The 16,624-nt window shown below is 41.6% G+C and overlaps 1 protein-coding gene across 2 annotated transcripts; it reads right to left on the reverse strand.

The window, feature by feature from the left end:
• Positions 1-108: 108 nt before the first annotated feature.
• On the reverse strand, positions 109-4,887 carry ube2v1 (ubiquitin-conjugating enzyme E2 variant 1). Of its 2 annotated transcripts, none has more exons than XM_023796787.2 (4): positions 4,771-4,887; positions 3,336-3,484; positions 1,351-1,476; positions 109-1,203 (listed from the first exon to the last, which is right to left on the reverse strand). In XM_023796787.2, exons 1-4 carry the CDS (start codon positions 4,790-4,792, stop codon positions 1,057-1,059), a joined length of 444 nt encoding a protein of 147 aa, XP_023652555.1. In that variant the 5' UTR covers positions 4,793-4,887; the 3' UTR covers positions 109-1,056. The 2 variants fall into 2 exon arrangements, with proteins under 2 accessions (XP_023652555.1, XP_072571788.1); XM_072715687.1 differs by having other exon boundaries at positions 4,761-4,783.
• Between the last annotated feature and the right edge of the window lie 11,737 nt (positions 4,888-16,624).

Below are 16,624 nucleotides of genomic sequence, written 5' to 3' on the forward strand. Positions count from 1 at the left end.
TACACCAAAATTGCTAAATGCAAGTTTAGCTAACAGAATTGGCATTCAAAGGAGCATAGTGCCTGCAAGAGGGGACACACTTGGTTTAACACAATTTGCATTGTGCAGTTGGTTTAAACAAAGCAGTTTAATCAAAGGAAGAAAATATGGCTGTTGACAACTTAGCCTGGACAAAACCAGCATGCCCCGCCTCAGACAAGGATTTAAATTAGAAACTGGATGTCAAAGTCAAACACATCATTAAAATAGTACATTGTAATAATGGCACAGTATTCCAATGGATTGGTCTTAAGACTTGCGCAAAAATGATAGATTTAATTTCTATAGAATGTGTAAAGCTACAGATGATTTGAAAAACTGATGTAGGAGTACAGAATGTACCGCAATATTCATAGCAAAGCCCTGTCACCATATCCAGCTTAGTCATGAGAAAATGTCACGACTCAGAAATGAGCATGTCTCTAAAACACATACACCCTTAATCAGCTCAGCATCCTAGCTTTCAGTACTAGATAAATCCAGTGTAATGTAAGGTGATCCTATAACAGCATCCCAAAACCAGTCCACTGAGCTGAACAGCAAGCAGAAGTTGCTTTTGAAATTTAATTAAAATTCAAAACTAGGCAAGAGGAAAAACAGAAATGTCCGTCCTGCAGCCGAAGATCTTACTGTTTGCACCAGAGGAGTCGTTGCCTGTTAATTCCTCACAGCGTAGCTCATCAAAAACAGACTCACACAGGTACACGCAATAAGATCATTTATGTTATTTTACAATCGGCAATTGTAACAAATAATAAAAAAAGATTAGTAAGATGTACAGTATCATAATGGTCTCCTCTGCTCGGCCTACTGACCCAAATCATGTCTGTCTATCCAGTGGGGAAGGGGTGGGGGCTTTACTTAAGAGGGGGTTAGGGACAGAGAGGGGTGCAAGGGAACACACACTCCACAGGCTCAGATGGAAGGAAGGCGGTGGGGGGAAGAGTGCGAAACACAGGAAAGGAAGGAAGGATGGGATGAAGGATGGATAAAACCATAAGGAGAAGAGGTCAAGGCTCAGTTGCTGTAGATCTGTCCCTCGGGAGGTTGAGGCAGCTTCATGTTCTCCTTGCAGGCCATGAGACGCCGCAGCTCCTGCAGGACCACGCGGATGCTGTACGAGTTCTGCCATTTGGCCAGAGACGACACTGCGCGCATATCCACCTGTAGAGGGCGAACCAGACACACGATGAATGACAGCCACTGCTGAGGGATTCACAGAACCATCTCCTTCCTTAGATGCTTAGAGAGGAACCTTTTCACCGTGGTTATGATGAAATGTTCTGCCCTTCACAGTAGGGGAATACTTACGACGCCATTTGAGTTGTGTACTCCATTCAAGTTGATTTTAGTGACAAATCTGACGAAGGGAGGACTCTCTGGGTATCTGGGTCCACACTCCACTTTCACACTGTACATTCTGTTCTCATAGATTGTCTGCAATTAGGTGTGATGACAAAAATGTTAAAGCTTGCCTCTTGTGATACTAACCAGCTCTTGGCAAGTCTGTTAAAAAGCAGAATGCAAGAATTTTTTTTATACTTTTTAACATTTTCAGTTCCATCCCCCACTCAGATTCCAAACAAGTACGAAATTAGACATTAAAATGATCAGAACCAGAAAACAATCTTGTCATTTTAGCGCACAAGTTAATTCTCATACCAGCAAATTATCCAGCCTCTAAACTAGTAGCAAACCAAAAAACATCATTGTTCATAGATACTGTGGCTCACCTAAGTAGTAAGAAAATACCACAAAGATAATGAAGATTAACAGCAACAAAAATAGTTGAAACCAATAGGGAAAATGTCTTTTTACATGTTGGCATGAACCTGGGACAAGGACCAGCTGAAAAGCTGAAACACCCATGGCATACATGCCTTATATGCTCCATAGCAAAAAGACTATAAAACAAGGAGTTCAGGAGAAAGGAGATGTTGCCCAAAGATGTTCAAGACCATGTCTTCCCAGCATCTCCTTAAAGATCAACCAGTATCTAAGCAGCTATTTCAATTAACATCGCATGTGAAGACTCAAAGTATCCCCCAATAAGATGCTGAGTAAGACAAATGCTAAAGTGTTTTATTCTGTTTTAGCCTTCTCTGTCTCCTCTCTTATGTATATAATATCCCTTCATCCATCCATCCATCCCTCCATCCATCCATCCATGTACCCAGTTATACTATGCAGGGTTGTGCCTACCCCAGAAGCTATGGGCACAAGGCAGGGAATAACCCGATCACAGGGTATATAATATACACAATACATACTAATTAAAAAAATATACATTTCATTACAAATTACACATATCATTAATATTCAAATATCATCACAAACTACTAAACTCTGTGTTAAAAAGCAAGCAGACATCTGTGATATCAGCAACATCTGTTATGGGAGACTGCAATGCTGTTTTGAAAAATGTGGTTCTTTTCTGCAGGAAAGACAAGGAAAGCATCAGCTTCAGTCTCATTCTATCATCAGCCTGTAGCCCTTATTTCCTCCTCTCTACTGGCTAAACTTGCTCTGCAGTTTTCACTGAGGGCCCAGGTGATCTCAAACAGTTAAGCCTCTCTCTGGCTCTTTATCTTAAGTTAATCTTAGCACTGAAAATGTGAAACTTGCCACCTCCTACATCAAATAATTATGAAATATAGCAGTGACAAGAAAGCAACCCCTTCATTCCACTATAAGACAATCAATAGCTAGGAAATTCTATAACCAGCACTGAATCTGGCCTATAGCGAATGGCTGCGTACACCGATAGAATGATAAGTACACTAATCCGTCATTTAGCCTATACCCAGAGAAACACTAATCACTAACTTTAAGTTCTTAACATAAAGAATGTACAATGTGCACAAGTTAAAGGAAACCACCCTTTTTCCTATAGTAGACATCGATTTTTGTTATAGAAAAACACTTCTTCTAGTATTTGCCATGCAAAAGTAACAAGAATCAATAACTCCAGGAAAGATTACACTTTTTGAGTCATTAAACAGGAAAATATGGACATATAACCTAATAACTAGTTAACCTCAAATAAGCTAGAATTAATATTAAAAACACCAATGAGTTCACAAAAATGCACATAGAGAAAACTTCCAACACGATCTATGGCCTCGACCTTTTAGTAGATGAAGCATCTGCAGGAGAACAGCTGAGGAACCATGTTTAGCAGAGAACATTTTTAAAAACTATTTTCATACACACACAGGCAATACAAGCAAAGAAATAATATTATTTTATGATCACTGTTATTAATAATACAAGAGGCCTGACTTAAATGTGCTGACCCTGGGTGGGCCAATGATCATCCCCCTCCAGCGAGTCAGGGTCATGTCCTCATCGTCCTCCAGGCCCCAGCTCACGGTACCATCTCCTACACCCTTCTGACCCTCCTCCAGCTCCTCCAGCAGCCGGAAGTTACGAGGAACCTTCACGCCTGAAGTGAAACAAAGACACTGAACCACAGGAAGTCACACACATACACATGTAATGTGCACACAGACTACAACAATACACAGGCTCATCTTAGACAATCTTCTGCCTCGACCGGAAAAATTATACTTGTTATAAAGCAATTTCCTAAATACTGCGTCTTAGAAAACACATTTTAATATAGAGAAACATGAAAGCAAAAATGACCGCACTAACAGTTGATTATACTGAAATGAAAAAGCCTAAATCGTATCATCGTGTCATCAGTTAAGCTCAAAAGTCTGGGGCGATGATCCGTGATCAAAACCCGAAAAAACAGAAGGTAATATATTTAAGTGTAACGGAGACGTTATTAACTTGCCAAATGGCTATACAACTGCCAAAAGCACAGGAAAGGAAGTGGTTTCTAGATAACGCAGACATATAGTGCATGACAAGCTTCCAAATTCATTTTAACCATTGAAAAACAATGTAGCATGGTAAAGGACTTGTTATAGAATTAACTCAATACAAAGATCGCGTATTATCCATCATCCCTGTCGTTAACGATGACCATTTTTATATGAATCATCACAACAGGCCTCAAATATGTGACACAAGTGCGCAAGAAATGCTTAAAATCCCAAGCTAACTAGGATATATTTAAAGGAAATATTGAAGCCGGGTAGTACTGCTTTATATTAGTAAAACAGCTGGCACAGAAAGCTAGTTAATGATGAGTGAAATTGTCTAATATTCCTGGCAGTTTTGATGTGATGTGATTTTCATCAAAATATTGGTACGGCGTCAATACGGTATGTCTTTTTACTTTAGCAAATAAATCATAATACTACGCTTAACGTGATATAAATGTGTGAATCAAATTAAATAATAATATTACAAGGGATGTAAAACTCAGGATGAATAGGTTTTAACAGCTGGTCCATGACACGGAAGTAGAGCTTTGGACAATCTGCTTAAACGTGACAATTGTGGTAAAGGTTGTGCAATTATACTGAAATAGTGTACAGTTCGAAAGGTACCGCAAATATTATAACATTATTTCTGTTACGAAATATTTTTATTACCGCATAATTTTATAGTTTTCCATCTAGCTACCTTCGTCTTTTCCTGGTCTACTAAGGCAGTGGTAAACGATTAGTTATATAAGTACTCCAATATATACTTATTTGGATACTTTTACAGTTGGAAAAGCACGCTTTATTGATATTATTTAATATTATGTCTCCTACAGTTGGACATTTAATAACATACCTAACAATTACGCAGCCAATACTAACATATTCTCACCTGATCCGGCGGCGGCCGCCATCTTGTCGCTATCTAGCGGGATCGCGCACGCCACCTTGCGTTCATTAAAGGTATGACTCTATCCCAATTTACCGACTTACCTGCCTTGCCCAGTTTGTACTTCACTTCTCCGTGTGCTGTTACGGTTCGTGCACAGTGAGAGTGACGTAAATTTCGTCATCAGGAGTGTTCTTGCAGACTATGCACGTCCAGTCGAGCTCGGAGCGTTTACTGGCGTCCCATTTAGGGTGCGGCGCAGTCAGGGTTGCCAACTCACACGCATCTGGCGTGACACTCACGCTTTCAGACGGTCACGCAAGAACTAAGGCAAATCTCTATTATTCCATTATAAACCTAAAATTACCTACATCAAAAGCGTCGAGGCAGTTTGCAAACCATACAGACTATTTACAAGGTAATAAACTCTTACATACATGTAAATGTGTGTGCAGACTTGTCTTGAATTGAAAATCTCAGGCCAGTGTTGTAGTTGGCGGATGGACGGATCGATAGGTAAAGGTTTACATGTCTAATTAAAGTGATGTGCAAAAAAACTTATGAGTATAACTTTTGTGATGTTTCAGAAAAATCACCATTAATAAATAACTATGATATTTATTATAGAATAGTCAACAGCTTATGTCAAGTTTAATCCTGAGCTACATGGATGCAAACAGTATTTTCAACAATAATATGGGATCCAACTCATGGACTCTCATGGTATTTAGGAAACAAAGGTTACCTCTAGTCCACCGTTACAGGTTGGCAGCTAGCTTCCACTTACAGTACTAGACCTTCCAGCACCTGGATGCATCATGTCAGTCACTGCTGATGACCTCCAGTTTCAGCGATTGTTCTGGGTGTTGATGTCCAACCTAGATATTCTGGGCCCCCCCTGACAAAACGTCACCTTAGGCCCTCATGGCCAAAATAGGCAGTAGTGGGCAGTGGTGGCTTAATGGTTAGGGAAGTGCTCTTGTAATTGAAAGATTGCTGGTTTGAATCCCTGACCACCAAGGCACCCCTGAGGTGCCCTGAGTAAGGTACTGCCCCCAGGTGCTGTGTTAGCTGCCCCCTGCTATGTCACATATGGGTTAATGCAGTGAACACATTTTGTTGTGGTGTGTCAACAATGACAATTAATCACTAAATTCTAATTCTGCATATTTAAGGGCCCCTGTAAAATGCTGGGTATTCATGCCCTTGCTGGAGCTATGTGTAGATAATGACAAGCTGGAGGAATTACAGCGGCTTGTGTGGGTCATCAGTTCATTAGTTTTAATAGCTATAACTGCTAAGAATAAAATAATGCGCAATGCGGCTAACTGTTAATCACATGAAAGAGATATTTTCTGAGTCGGCAGGGGAATCAGTTTTCTTATTTCCCGGTTTATAGAGCACCGATCCAGTGCCGCTCAACCCATTAGGTAACATAGAAGCCCCCCTAGGGTGCCCTCGTCTGAGGGGGCGCTGACTTAGCGAAGCAATTTCACTTCACGTCTCAGACGGGGAGTGCCGGCGATGAAGCTTGCCTAGGGCGCCACACAAGTTTTGTCCGGTACTGCACCTAGTTATATTGCCTGAAGAGAGGTTTGAACTGAAAACTCATTTATGACCGCTTAAAATGACTTTTAAGATGCTATTTGATTCAATTTCAAGATCTTGTTTCTTTAATCAAATCCATCCATCCTTCTTCTGTACATATGCAGGGTTATGGGGGTACAGAACCTACCCCAGAAGCTCTGGGCACATGGCAGGGAATAACCCACAATGGGTCACCAACCCATCACAGTCTCTGCTAGGGTTCCATGTTTGTTGTGTGTGTGTGTGTGTGTGTGGAGTTTGCATGTTCTCCCCATGTTGTCATGGGGGTTTCTCCAGTCCCCTCCCCCCCCCAGTCCAAAAACAAGGATGGATGTTTTTGGGGAAACTGGAAAACGCCACAACATAAGGAGAACATGCAAACTCCAGGACACCCAGAGCCAAGGCGAGGACTTAAATCCTAGTCCAAGAGGTGTGAGGCAAGATTGCTGACCACTGCATAATTAGTTTGACAGTTGCCAAACCTGAGGAAATCTTCAAAGGTTCACACATTGATATAACTGAGCTGAGTGTGAATCAGAGTAACATGGAAAGAAGGGATTGCATGTTTGTGAATAAACAGAATTGCTCTTACACTGTAGAGAGGAACCGGTACCTTCTCTAAACAAAATATTCCAGCTTAATCTGGATCTGCCTGCTATTCCAATGACTGGTGTTTTGTGACGTATCACAATTCTGATATAGGTGTGTCAGATTCACCCCAAGGGAACACTATAATTTTCAATAATCATGAAAACATTATCCAGCAATCGTCCATAGTCGATAATCCAAAAAATATTATAATCTCTAATTTCTCTATGTATCTTATTTACATCATTGTATAAATCAGTATACTGCAACATGTGAATGTTAAAAATGAATGGATGGATAGGATTTGGATTCTTTTTGTTGTTATTTTGTGTCAGCGTTACAGTTACAGCCGCTGTGTACAGCCTAAGATGCAATTTTTGTGGGGTAAGCCCCCCCCCCCCCACACACACACACACACACAGGTTTATAAATGTATCTTTGTGGAGACTCACCATTCATTTCTATGGGGAAAACTCTTATCACAACATGACAACCTTAATCCCTACCCAGCCCTAACCTTAACTATAAGTGACCAAACAATATACGAGACTTTTTGGATTTTTTAGTTTTTTGACTGCATTCACAGATCTTTGTGGGGATCTGAAAAATGGTCCCCACAACATCGAAATAACAGGTTTTTATCATATTGTGGGGGCCCTTTGGTCTCTTTCTCTCACTTTCTCTCTCCTTCTCTCTCACACAAACACACAAATCGGAACAGGACATTCTGGATGACATGTATAAAGGTAACTGAGAAAATACAAGACAGGATTTCAAAAAAAGCAATAAACAGTGTGTTTATCTTTGCCAGACAAAAATGTTCTTCTGACTTTTTATACAGACCATATGTTTATATAGCTGTCTAATCTTGTGACACACGCGCACACAAACACACACACACACACAAATACACGTGCGCACATAATATACCTAAATCTAAATCCAGACTAATCCCCAGTATAATTGGAGATGTAATGTAATCCATTCCTACAGGTGTAATCCTACTGCCATAAAGGCAATTGTATTGTTTTTTTCCTGTGGTTTTGTGGCAAATTGTGGTGCGTAGTTCTGCCACAAGTGTACAGACTCGCAAAGGCACCAGATAAAACCTGGAACAAAAAATGGGTCGAAGGTTTTTTCAACAACTTTTTTTGGCACAACAAGCCAACTGAAAAATCACTTCAAAGACACTCCTTACGCCTTCCTTCCCAGAAGCATGATTCAGCCTCCAGAAAATTCCTGAAACCACCCAGATACCTCTGTTAACAACCTACCGAGGAACTCAAATCCGTGTTGGGTTGGTTTAATAACCCGAGGCTTTAGCAGACACAGAGCTGGTAATAAATCACCATGGAAACATAAACGCACTCCAAAGCCCAGCCCTGTTACTCCGCTGCCAGCTCAGTGCTCATACATCCAGCTTTCCTGTTCCACCCAAATGCCGTACTTCTTAAAACTATGTTAATTTTAAAAACTAATTTTTATTATCCTTGGTATTGTAATTAAGAGATCATGGATGTTTAAAAACCAGGTACAACTGTAGCAGAGTCTTAGATTACATGTTAAAAAGAAACCTAGCTCACTAAAATCGACTTTAATAAAGTTAAGCTTGTAAACTTCTTGATTGAACACAAACTTTGCCAGTGTTAATTTACCCTTGTGTACAACCATACTGGGTATACAATAACTAAGCACCGCTTTTAAAGAATTTCTCGTAAATGATATAAAACTAATAAATGTGTACTTTTCGTACTCATTCCTCTCCCTGAATTTTGTCAGAAAAAATTAATAATGTAGAGTAAACGTGTTTAGAATAAAGATATATTTTGCCATTTCTTTTTAAAATCTTGTAATACAGACAAGAAAAAAACCATGGATTCACCAGATATTTAAGGTTATCTTCAGTAAAGCAGGATGGTGAACAGAGCCACAAGACATGAAGATGTGAGAAAGGAACAGGGACATTGGTACCAGGGTCGGATTAATGCATATGCTAATGTAGGCCATAGCCTTGTAATCCGGCAGCCATCAGGGGCCCTGTCTAGGGGGGTCCTGTCTAGGGGGGCCCTGTCTAGGAGAATCAGGGGTCCCTCCTCGGGAAACATGGAATAGTCACCCACGGACACCTGATCACTTTGCAATTTTTGCCACCATTACATACCCCAAGCTTTACCATTGGCACCATGCGTGCTGATTAGTGGAATAATTCACATTGGATCATTTTTCATACTCCATCATTTGTTTATCTGCTCAAAAAATGGCTCAAGCGGCCCACTTGGGGGAACCTCTGGGCCATGATAGCTTCGGGCCCCCAGGGAAGTTAATGCGCCCCTGGTCGTTTGGGGTCGGAGCAGGTCACAGGAGAGATGGTCTTTTATTGAAAGAGTTTTTGGGAATCCGGAGGAGGCGAACTGAATGTCCCCCCCCCCCCCCCCCACAACCCCTATTTTACAGTTAGGATTATTTTATAAATTATTTCATGAATTGAATTTTTTTTTTCATTAATATCAGCTTAAATAGATAGGTGTAATTATTTTTAGGTATTACATACCGTTTATTTATTTACACTACATTGTTGTACTTTTAATACGTTCTTGCTTCAAGATATGTAGTAATATATTACATAACTGGATACATCCATCCAGCTATCCATTTGTCAAACGTTTATCTAGTACAGATTCCAGATTCAAGAGGTTTATTCGTCACGTACACAGTTGTACACATACAACATGTAGTGAAATGTAACCCTGGTCACTCCGAGCAGCTGTGCATGATAAGAGAATAATAAAACATAGAAAAATAACAATATAAAATACAAAATATATGAAATGTCCAGCTGTACATAATCTATACCTAAGTGACAAGGTAAAAGTGATTGTGTTGTGCAATGTAAGTACAATGTGCAAGAGACCTGAGAAATGTACTCATAGGATTATGGGCACTCATACACAGTGTGCACAGAGTGATGTCAGTGTTACAGTAACTGAAGAGTCACTGTAGAGTCCAGTGGAAAACCTAGGGGCACTGAGAACTGTCCTGGTTTAGGAACCTTATGACCTGGGGAATAAAGCTCCTCCTAGACCTTTCAGATCTGATCATAAGGCTGCGGAGCCATTTGCCTGAGTTCAGCAGGCAAAACAGAGAGTTATTGGGGTGGGTTGGGTCCTTGAAGATTTTTCTTGCTCTGGTCCTACACCGGCTGGTGTAAATGTCTTGTAGGGAGGGCAAGCAGGTTTCTGGTGCAGCGCTCAGCCACTCTAACCACCCTCTGCAGGACTTTCCGGTCCTGGACGGAGCAGTTCCCAAACAACGATTTGATGCTCATGGTCAGTATGCTCTCTATGGCAGCTGAGTAGAAGGCCTTTAGGACAGCAGGAGAGACCTTAAACCTCCTCAGCTGCCTCAGATGGTAGAGCCAGAGCACGCGTGTGTGGACCAGGTGAGGTCCTCCTGTAGATGGACACCGAGGTATTTGAAGGTGCTCACCCTTTCCACCGTAGCACCATTGATGTCGACAGGTGGGTAAGAGCCCTGCTGCCTCCTATAGTCCACAATCAGTTCCTTCGTTTTGATGACGTTCACTTGGAGGCTGTTATCCTGGCACCACTTTTCCAGGTTCTCCATTTCCTTCAAGTAGGCCGACTCATCATTGTTGGAGATGAGGCCGAGCACTACTGTGTCATCAGCAAATTTCATGAAGGAATTTGAGCTGAGTGTGGCTACACAGTCGTAAGTGTAGAGGGTGTACAGCAGTGGGCTCGAGACGCAGCCTTGCGGAGTTTCCGTGTTGAGGGTGTTTGTGCTGGATGCACAGTTGCCTACTCTCACCACCTGGGATCTTCCTGTAAGGAAATCCAGAATCTATCTGCTCAGCTGGTCACTCAGTCCCAGATCCCTCAGCTTGGGATGTGGTGAATCTGTGTCCTATCCCTACACGATGATCAACTTAGGTCAATAAACTCACTTAAACACATGCTTTTAAGTATAACACGATGATCAACTTAGGTCAATAAACTCACTTAAACATATGCTTTTAAGTATAACACGATGAGGGAGACATTTTATGCGCAACCCTCGTTTAGTGGTTGATGGGTGCCCACGAGATGACACTTCCCTGGTGATAGGTGACTTCAACGCGACCACTGACATTGATAGGGCTGGCTATGAGGATTGTGTTGGTCCCCACAGGTCTGGTGACTGTGGTGAAAGTGATTCCATGTTCCTTGACTTACAGGTCACTGGATCCTGGTTCCAGCCCCCTGGGCTACATAATTGGACTTGGTGCTCCAATACTGGTGGAGCAGCGATGGAGATCACTCACATCCTCGTGGGCAGATGCTGGAGGCTCATACAGCTCCTACAGTTTAAATTCTGACCACAGATTTGTTGTTGCTAATCTGAACATTCAACTTAGATCCAGCAGGCTACCACCTAGTAGGAGAATGAAGCTGGACCTGGTCAGACCCCAAGATCAAACTGTTTCTAATGAGTTTGCATGCAGGTTGTATGAGGAACTTGCAGACTTTGGTGCAACTGTCAATTCTAATGTGAAGTGGGAGACCTTTTGTGACAAGACCCTGAAGGTTGTTGAGGGTTGTGGAGGTGTTGCCGGTGGTCCCAGAAGGAGGCGTTTCATCTCGCAGGGCATCCTGGATATTATTGAGAGGAATCGCAGTGCACAGCTTGATGGAACTTCTGATCTGTACCGAGATCTGCAAGGGCCCTAAGGGTAGATAAGGAGATGTTTGTTAGAGGGATCTGTGAGCAATTGGCACACCATCTATGGTCTAGCGACCAATGTCCTGCATACAGAGGAATGGAAGCATTACACAAATCAGAGTTTGCTCCTCTGAGAGTCGCAATCAGGGCGGGTGATAGAATGGTCCTTATGGATGACAATGCAGTTGTGACTTGCTGGGCCGGCTGCTTTGAGCAGCTGTTTAAAGCTGATCCTCCGGCTAGGATGTTGGACATCTATTGGTTCACAGTTCTTGAGGCTGATCCTCCAAATAGCTGTGAACCACCCAATCTCACCGAGATTGCACAGGTGTTGAACTATCTGAGGGTAGGGAAGGCTGCAGGGATCTATGGCACCAGGGGTGAACCTCTCCAGGCTGGTGGTAAGGTTGTCCTCCTGGCTTTGCAAGCAATCTTTGCTTCCATCTGGGAGATGGGTGGCATCCCAAATGACTGGAAAATGGGAATTGTCATTATCTGGAAATGGAAGGGTGATCGCCTGGATTGCGGTAACTACAGGGGGATAACACTGCTCTCAGTGCATGCTCCTTGCTAGGGTCATTCTCAACAGGATCCGTGATCACTTGCTTGCCTACCAGTGTCTGGAGCAGTCTGGTTTTATGCTTAAGAAGTCTACCCTCAACCACATCCTGGCAGTGAGGGTTCTCATCTACCACAAACATGAATATCAGAGTTTCTTTGCAGCAATTGTCAATTTTCGTAAAGTGTCCGACTCAGTTGCTCGAGTTGCCCTGTGGGACATCCTGAGATTTGGCGGGATCCCCCCGAAGTTGCTGAATGTCATGGCTGGCCTATACACTGGTACTGTGAGGGCTGTGATGAGTGGAGGCAGGACCTCTGCATTCTGCATAGTTGATTCTGGGGTTTGTCAGGAGTGTGTTCTTGCTCCAACTCTGCTCAATGCTTGTATGAGCTGGATGTTGGGCAAGGTCGTGGGGTCCAAAAGCTGCGGGGCACCTGCTGATGAAGAAAGATTCACTGACGATGCTGTGATCTTTGCTGAGTCAATGGAGGCTCTGATCGGGGCTCTAGAGAGACTTAATGAGGAGTCTGAGTGTTTGGACTTGTGAGTGTCCTGGATAAAAACCAAGATCCTGCCCGTCAATGATCTCTTGGACACAACCATCAGCAGTGTGTCTGTCTGTGGAGAGAATGTCGAACACATTCACTTACCTCAGCAGCGACATTCATGTCTCTGATGATTCTTCATATGAAGTCAGTAGATGGATTGGGAGAGCATGGGAGGTCATGAGGTTGTTGGAAAGGGGTGTGTGGTGTAAAAGGACAAAGGTGGAAGTCTTTAGAGTCGAGACGTTCACTGTTTTGCTGTATGGCTTTGAGACAAGGATGCTATCCAGTGACATGAGACAAAGAGTGGACCCACATTAATACGGTGTCTCATTAGAGAATCCTTGGGTACCGCTGGTTTGACTTTGTGTCGAATGAGCGGTGCTTAGGGAATCTCAAATGAGGCATATTACCTGCATTGTGTGGGCGCATGAGTTACGGAACTACGGCCAATATGGCGGAATTCCCTGAGTGTGATTCGGCTCGCAGGATCCTCATTGCTGAGGACCAGAGCAGCTGGATCAGGCCAAGGGACATCCTGGTAACACCTGGCTGTAGCAGATAGATGACCATTGCCAGAAAGTGGGACTGGACCGTGTGTCAACCTGGGGGGTCGCCATCCGGGATCCCAAGGTGTTTCTTTGTCTGATGGGTGTGGCGATGCGTTCTATCAGTGTATGCTCCCCAACCTGAACTGACACATGCTGTTGTAGCACAAGAGGAAACCAGAGTATCCAGAAAGACCGGTGTGGACATGGGGAGAGCATTTAAACTCCAAACACAGTGGGACAGAAATCAGTGCTGACAATATTGACCAATGTACTGCTCTCCATTCATAATACACTTAGCTGACATTAGTTAGGTACCCCTGTTTGCTAAAGGGGGATCCAACCTGATACTATGTAGCAGAAACATAATAAAATGACCAAAGAGAGTACGCTGTAGAAATATTTGTAACAAACAGTAGAATAATTTCCTTGTAGTTTTAGTGGCAATGTTTCAAATAGTAGAAAGTTCTTCCTGTTTATGATTTTTTAAAAATCCCATATAAAAATATAATTCATAATTCAATTAAACTGGGTGCTAGAATTGGAAAATGTTTTTTTTAATGTTTTTCAATGACAACACAGTGTGTGGTCAGTGGTCACACGGAGGAGCAGTATGTCTCAGTTGAATCCATATTCTGAATGGATGAGACATAACAATGCTATATGTCCTTTATGTATTATCTAGCCAGATCAATGCATACTGTGCTAGTGAAAAGATCAGGGGCAAAGTCAAGTTTACCTGGGGGCTTGACTTTTTTTTTCTTTATTTTTTGAAGGAAGATCGGGGCTAAAATACACGGACTCGGCTTAAAATACTCGGGGCTACAACCCCGAGTGATCAGGCTTAACGATGCCCATGATACTATGAATGTTCATGTCCCCATTATCAGTTCTTGCATGACAAATTTTGATAATGACTGAAGGTCTCAGTCCACTTCCGTATCAAAACCATCACAGCCAGGGCTCGCTTCAGCCAGACTATTTTAACATCAGTTATTGGTGAAACGTACGCTATTACCATACAATCACTGATTGTTACACAGAAGAAAGTTTTGTCTGATCGTATTTAGATACAATATCGTGCTATTAGTTATCTATAAATCAGTTACGCGTTTTAACGATCCTTAACCCTTAAACTGACAATACCACATTTAACTTTACAATGAACTTCCAGATTGCTGATTGGGAAAAGCAAATATATACAACTTGATTCGACTTTATTCTTGATTATCACAGCAGTGGAAAAACGGCAATAGTAAGATGGGTTAAGCCAGTAGTCTTAATATCAGAAAAATTGCGGATCTGATTACAAACACGGTCTTGGAGTATATAATAACCCAAACGTGTGTCTAGGCTCTGTCACGCTTAATCTTCGTTCCTGACAGGGAATTAATATTTTCTACTATTATCAAGTGAAGAGTTTCATCACCGATAGAACGAAGAACACTTAAATGCAAACTGATGATTATTTTAATTAGATGCCGTCTATAAAAAAGGAAAACAGTCATTAAATAAAACATATTGCAAAAGAGAAATAATATCGCGCCAAAATGCAGACCAGCATTAATCCTGCGGAAATTTTTTTACATGCAAGTCAAAGATTCAGTGACTAATACACAAAATATTCAACTTATCGATGTTGTCTGTTGTCTGCACAAACGCAGTGTGGTCCATAGATGGAGATATTGCGATTTCCTAAATTTTAATTCACCAAGCGTGAATAGAAAAGGGATGAATAGACGGTTAATAGAAGTGTATTGGATAACACTGTTTATTGTGCGCTTTTATATATACATATATAATGATTGCATAATAACCTCGGTTCAACAATATTTTATTTTACAAAATGAAAATGAATACATTATGAATTATATATCTCCTTAAATACAATATTTCACTCCTCTCACTCCAGCTCTTTATGTAGGCTACACTGGTGTGCTCCCACAATCCAAACCCATGCAGTTGGGCAAACTGGTGTCTCTAAATTGTCCGTCCGTGTGTGAGTGTGTGTCAGCATGTATGAGTCTTGCTACGAAGTGACATCCCCTCCTGAGTGTCCCCTGCCTTGTGTCCTGCCTTGGACAGGCTCCAAGCTCACCTTAGCCCAATACCGGATAAGCCACTGGATGATGGACAGCTGGATAGATGTTTACAGTTATGCAATGTATTACTACATATCTTGAAGAATAAACATGCTAAAAGAATGGAAATGACTGGAATCCCGTCCAGGGCGTTCCCCTGCTTTGTGACTTAGGCTGGGATAGGCTGCAAACCTCCCCATTACCCTGACCAAATGGATGGATGGATGGATGGAAGGATGGAAGGATGGAATAAAAGCCACTACGTAGAGGGTACAATATTAGTATTCTGCAAACAGGCTGATTTTTTTTCACCAGACTATGTCTCCTGTAACAATTTGTCATAGGTTTAATATGCATTATTGTTGAACATAAGTGTTCCACTGTGATAGCCTACCTTTATCCTGTCTGATGTATGAAGTAAACACAACCTATTTACTCATAGCAATCACACTGATGCAATCAAATTCTTCGTGTTAAAATGATCATTGTAGCTCTTTGTACTCCACATTTACAGTCATTAGTGTCACTGGAAATGTATAAGAAGGGTAGCTATGGCTTTTATGGGGGGGTTCTGATTTTGATGAAAATGAACATGAATGAGAACAAACTATTTAAACTAACAATGTACGTGTATTTTGGGGGTCGTGCGGGGGGGGTCAGGAACATTTTAAGAGTGCTAATGCCCTCTAAAACAGTCTTAGCTACCGCCCTGTTTACGCCAGTTGTGCGAAAGAAATTTAAATATAATAATGAACTGGTGTTAGTATTAATGTAATGTAATGAATGTGAGTTCTGTTTCCTATTTTTCCACCACAAAATGTTAAAATGACCGGAGGAGAGAGTAATTACCACGGCCTAGAACACACACTGAAACAAATTTGTAATTCTGCGCACATTATTTTATCTGCATGATAAAACACTTTGCCTAACTTTTATATTTACGTCTAGCTTTTATACTGATTAAAAAATTAGTATTAAAATGTAAAAGTTGTTAGTGGCTTCTTTAAATGTTTACTCATTCACAAGATAAAATACTTTTGCTTTAGGCAAGAAAACAGTTTAAGCAATTCTATAGGTTTGTTCAATAACACAGACCTTGATCATTATTAGTTAAGAGCTCGAAATGACCCATCGACGGGTTTAAAGTAGGACTTGTTGCCAAACTGGTAGCCAAAAAAAAAAACTCGTCATACGGGCGTAAGGAAACACCGCCCTCTGTTCCGCGTT

The sequence above is a fragment of the Paramormyrops kingsleyae genome, chromosome 8, assembly GCF_048594095.1.
Source record: "Paramormyrops kingsleyae isolate MSU_618 chromosome 8, PKINGS_0.4, whole genome shotgun sequence".
Taxonomy (NCBI): Eukaryota; Metazoa; Chordata; class Actinopteri; order Osteoglossiformes; family Mormyridae; genus Paramormyrops; species Paramormyrops kingsleyae.

Coding starts and splice junctions, on each gene's coding strand:
- ube2v1 (XM_023796787.2), bottom strand. CDS start 4,792: ATGGCGGCCGCCGCCGGATCAG. Junction 3,485..4,770: donor GGCGGCCGCCGCCGGATCAG/GTGAGAATATGT, acceptor GTTTCACTTCAG/GCGTGAAGGTTCCTCGTAAC. Junction 1,204..1,350: donor TACACAACTCAAATGGCGTC/GTAAGTATTCCC, acceptor CGCCCTCTACAG/GTGGATATGCGCGCAGTGTC.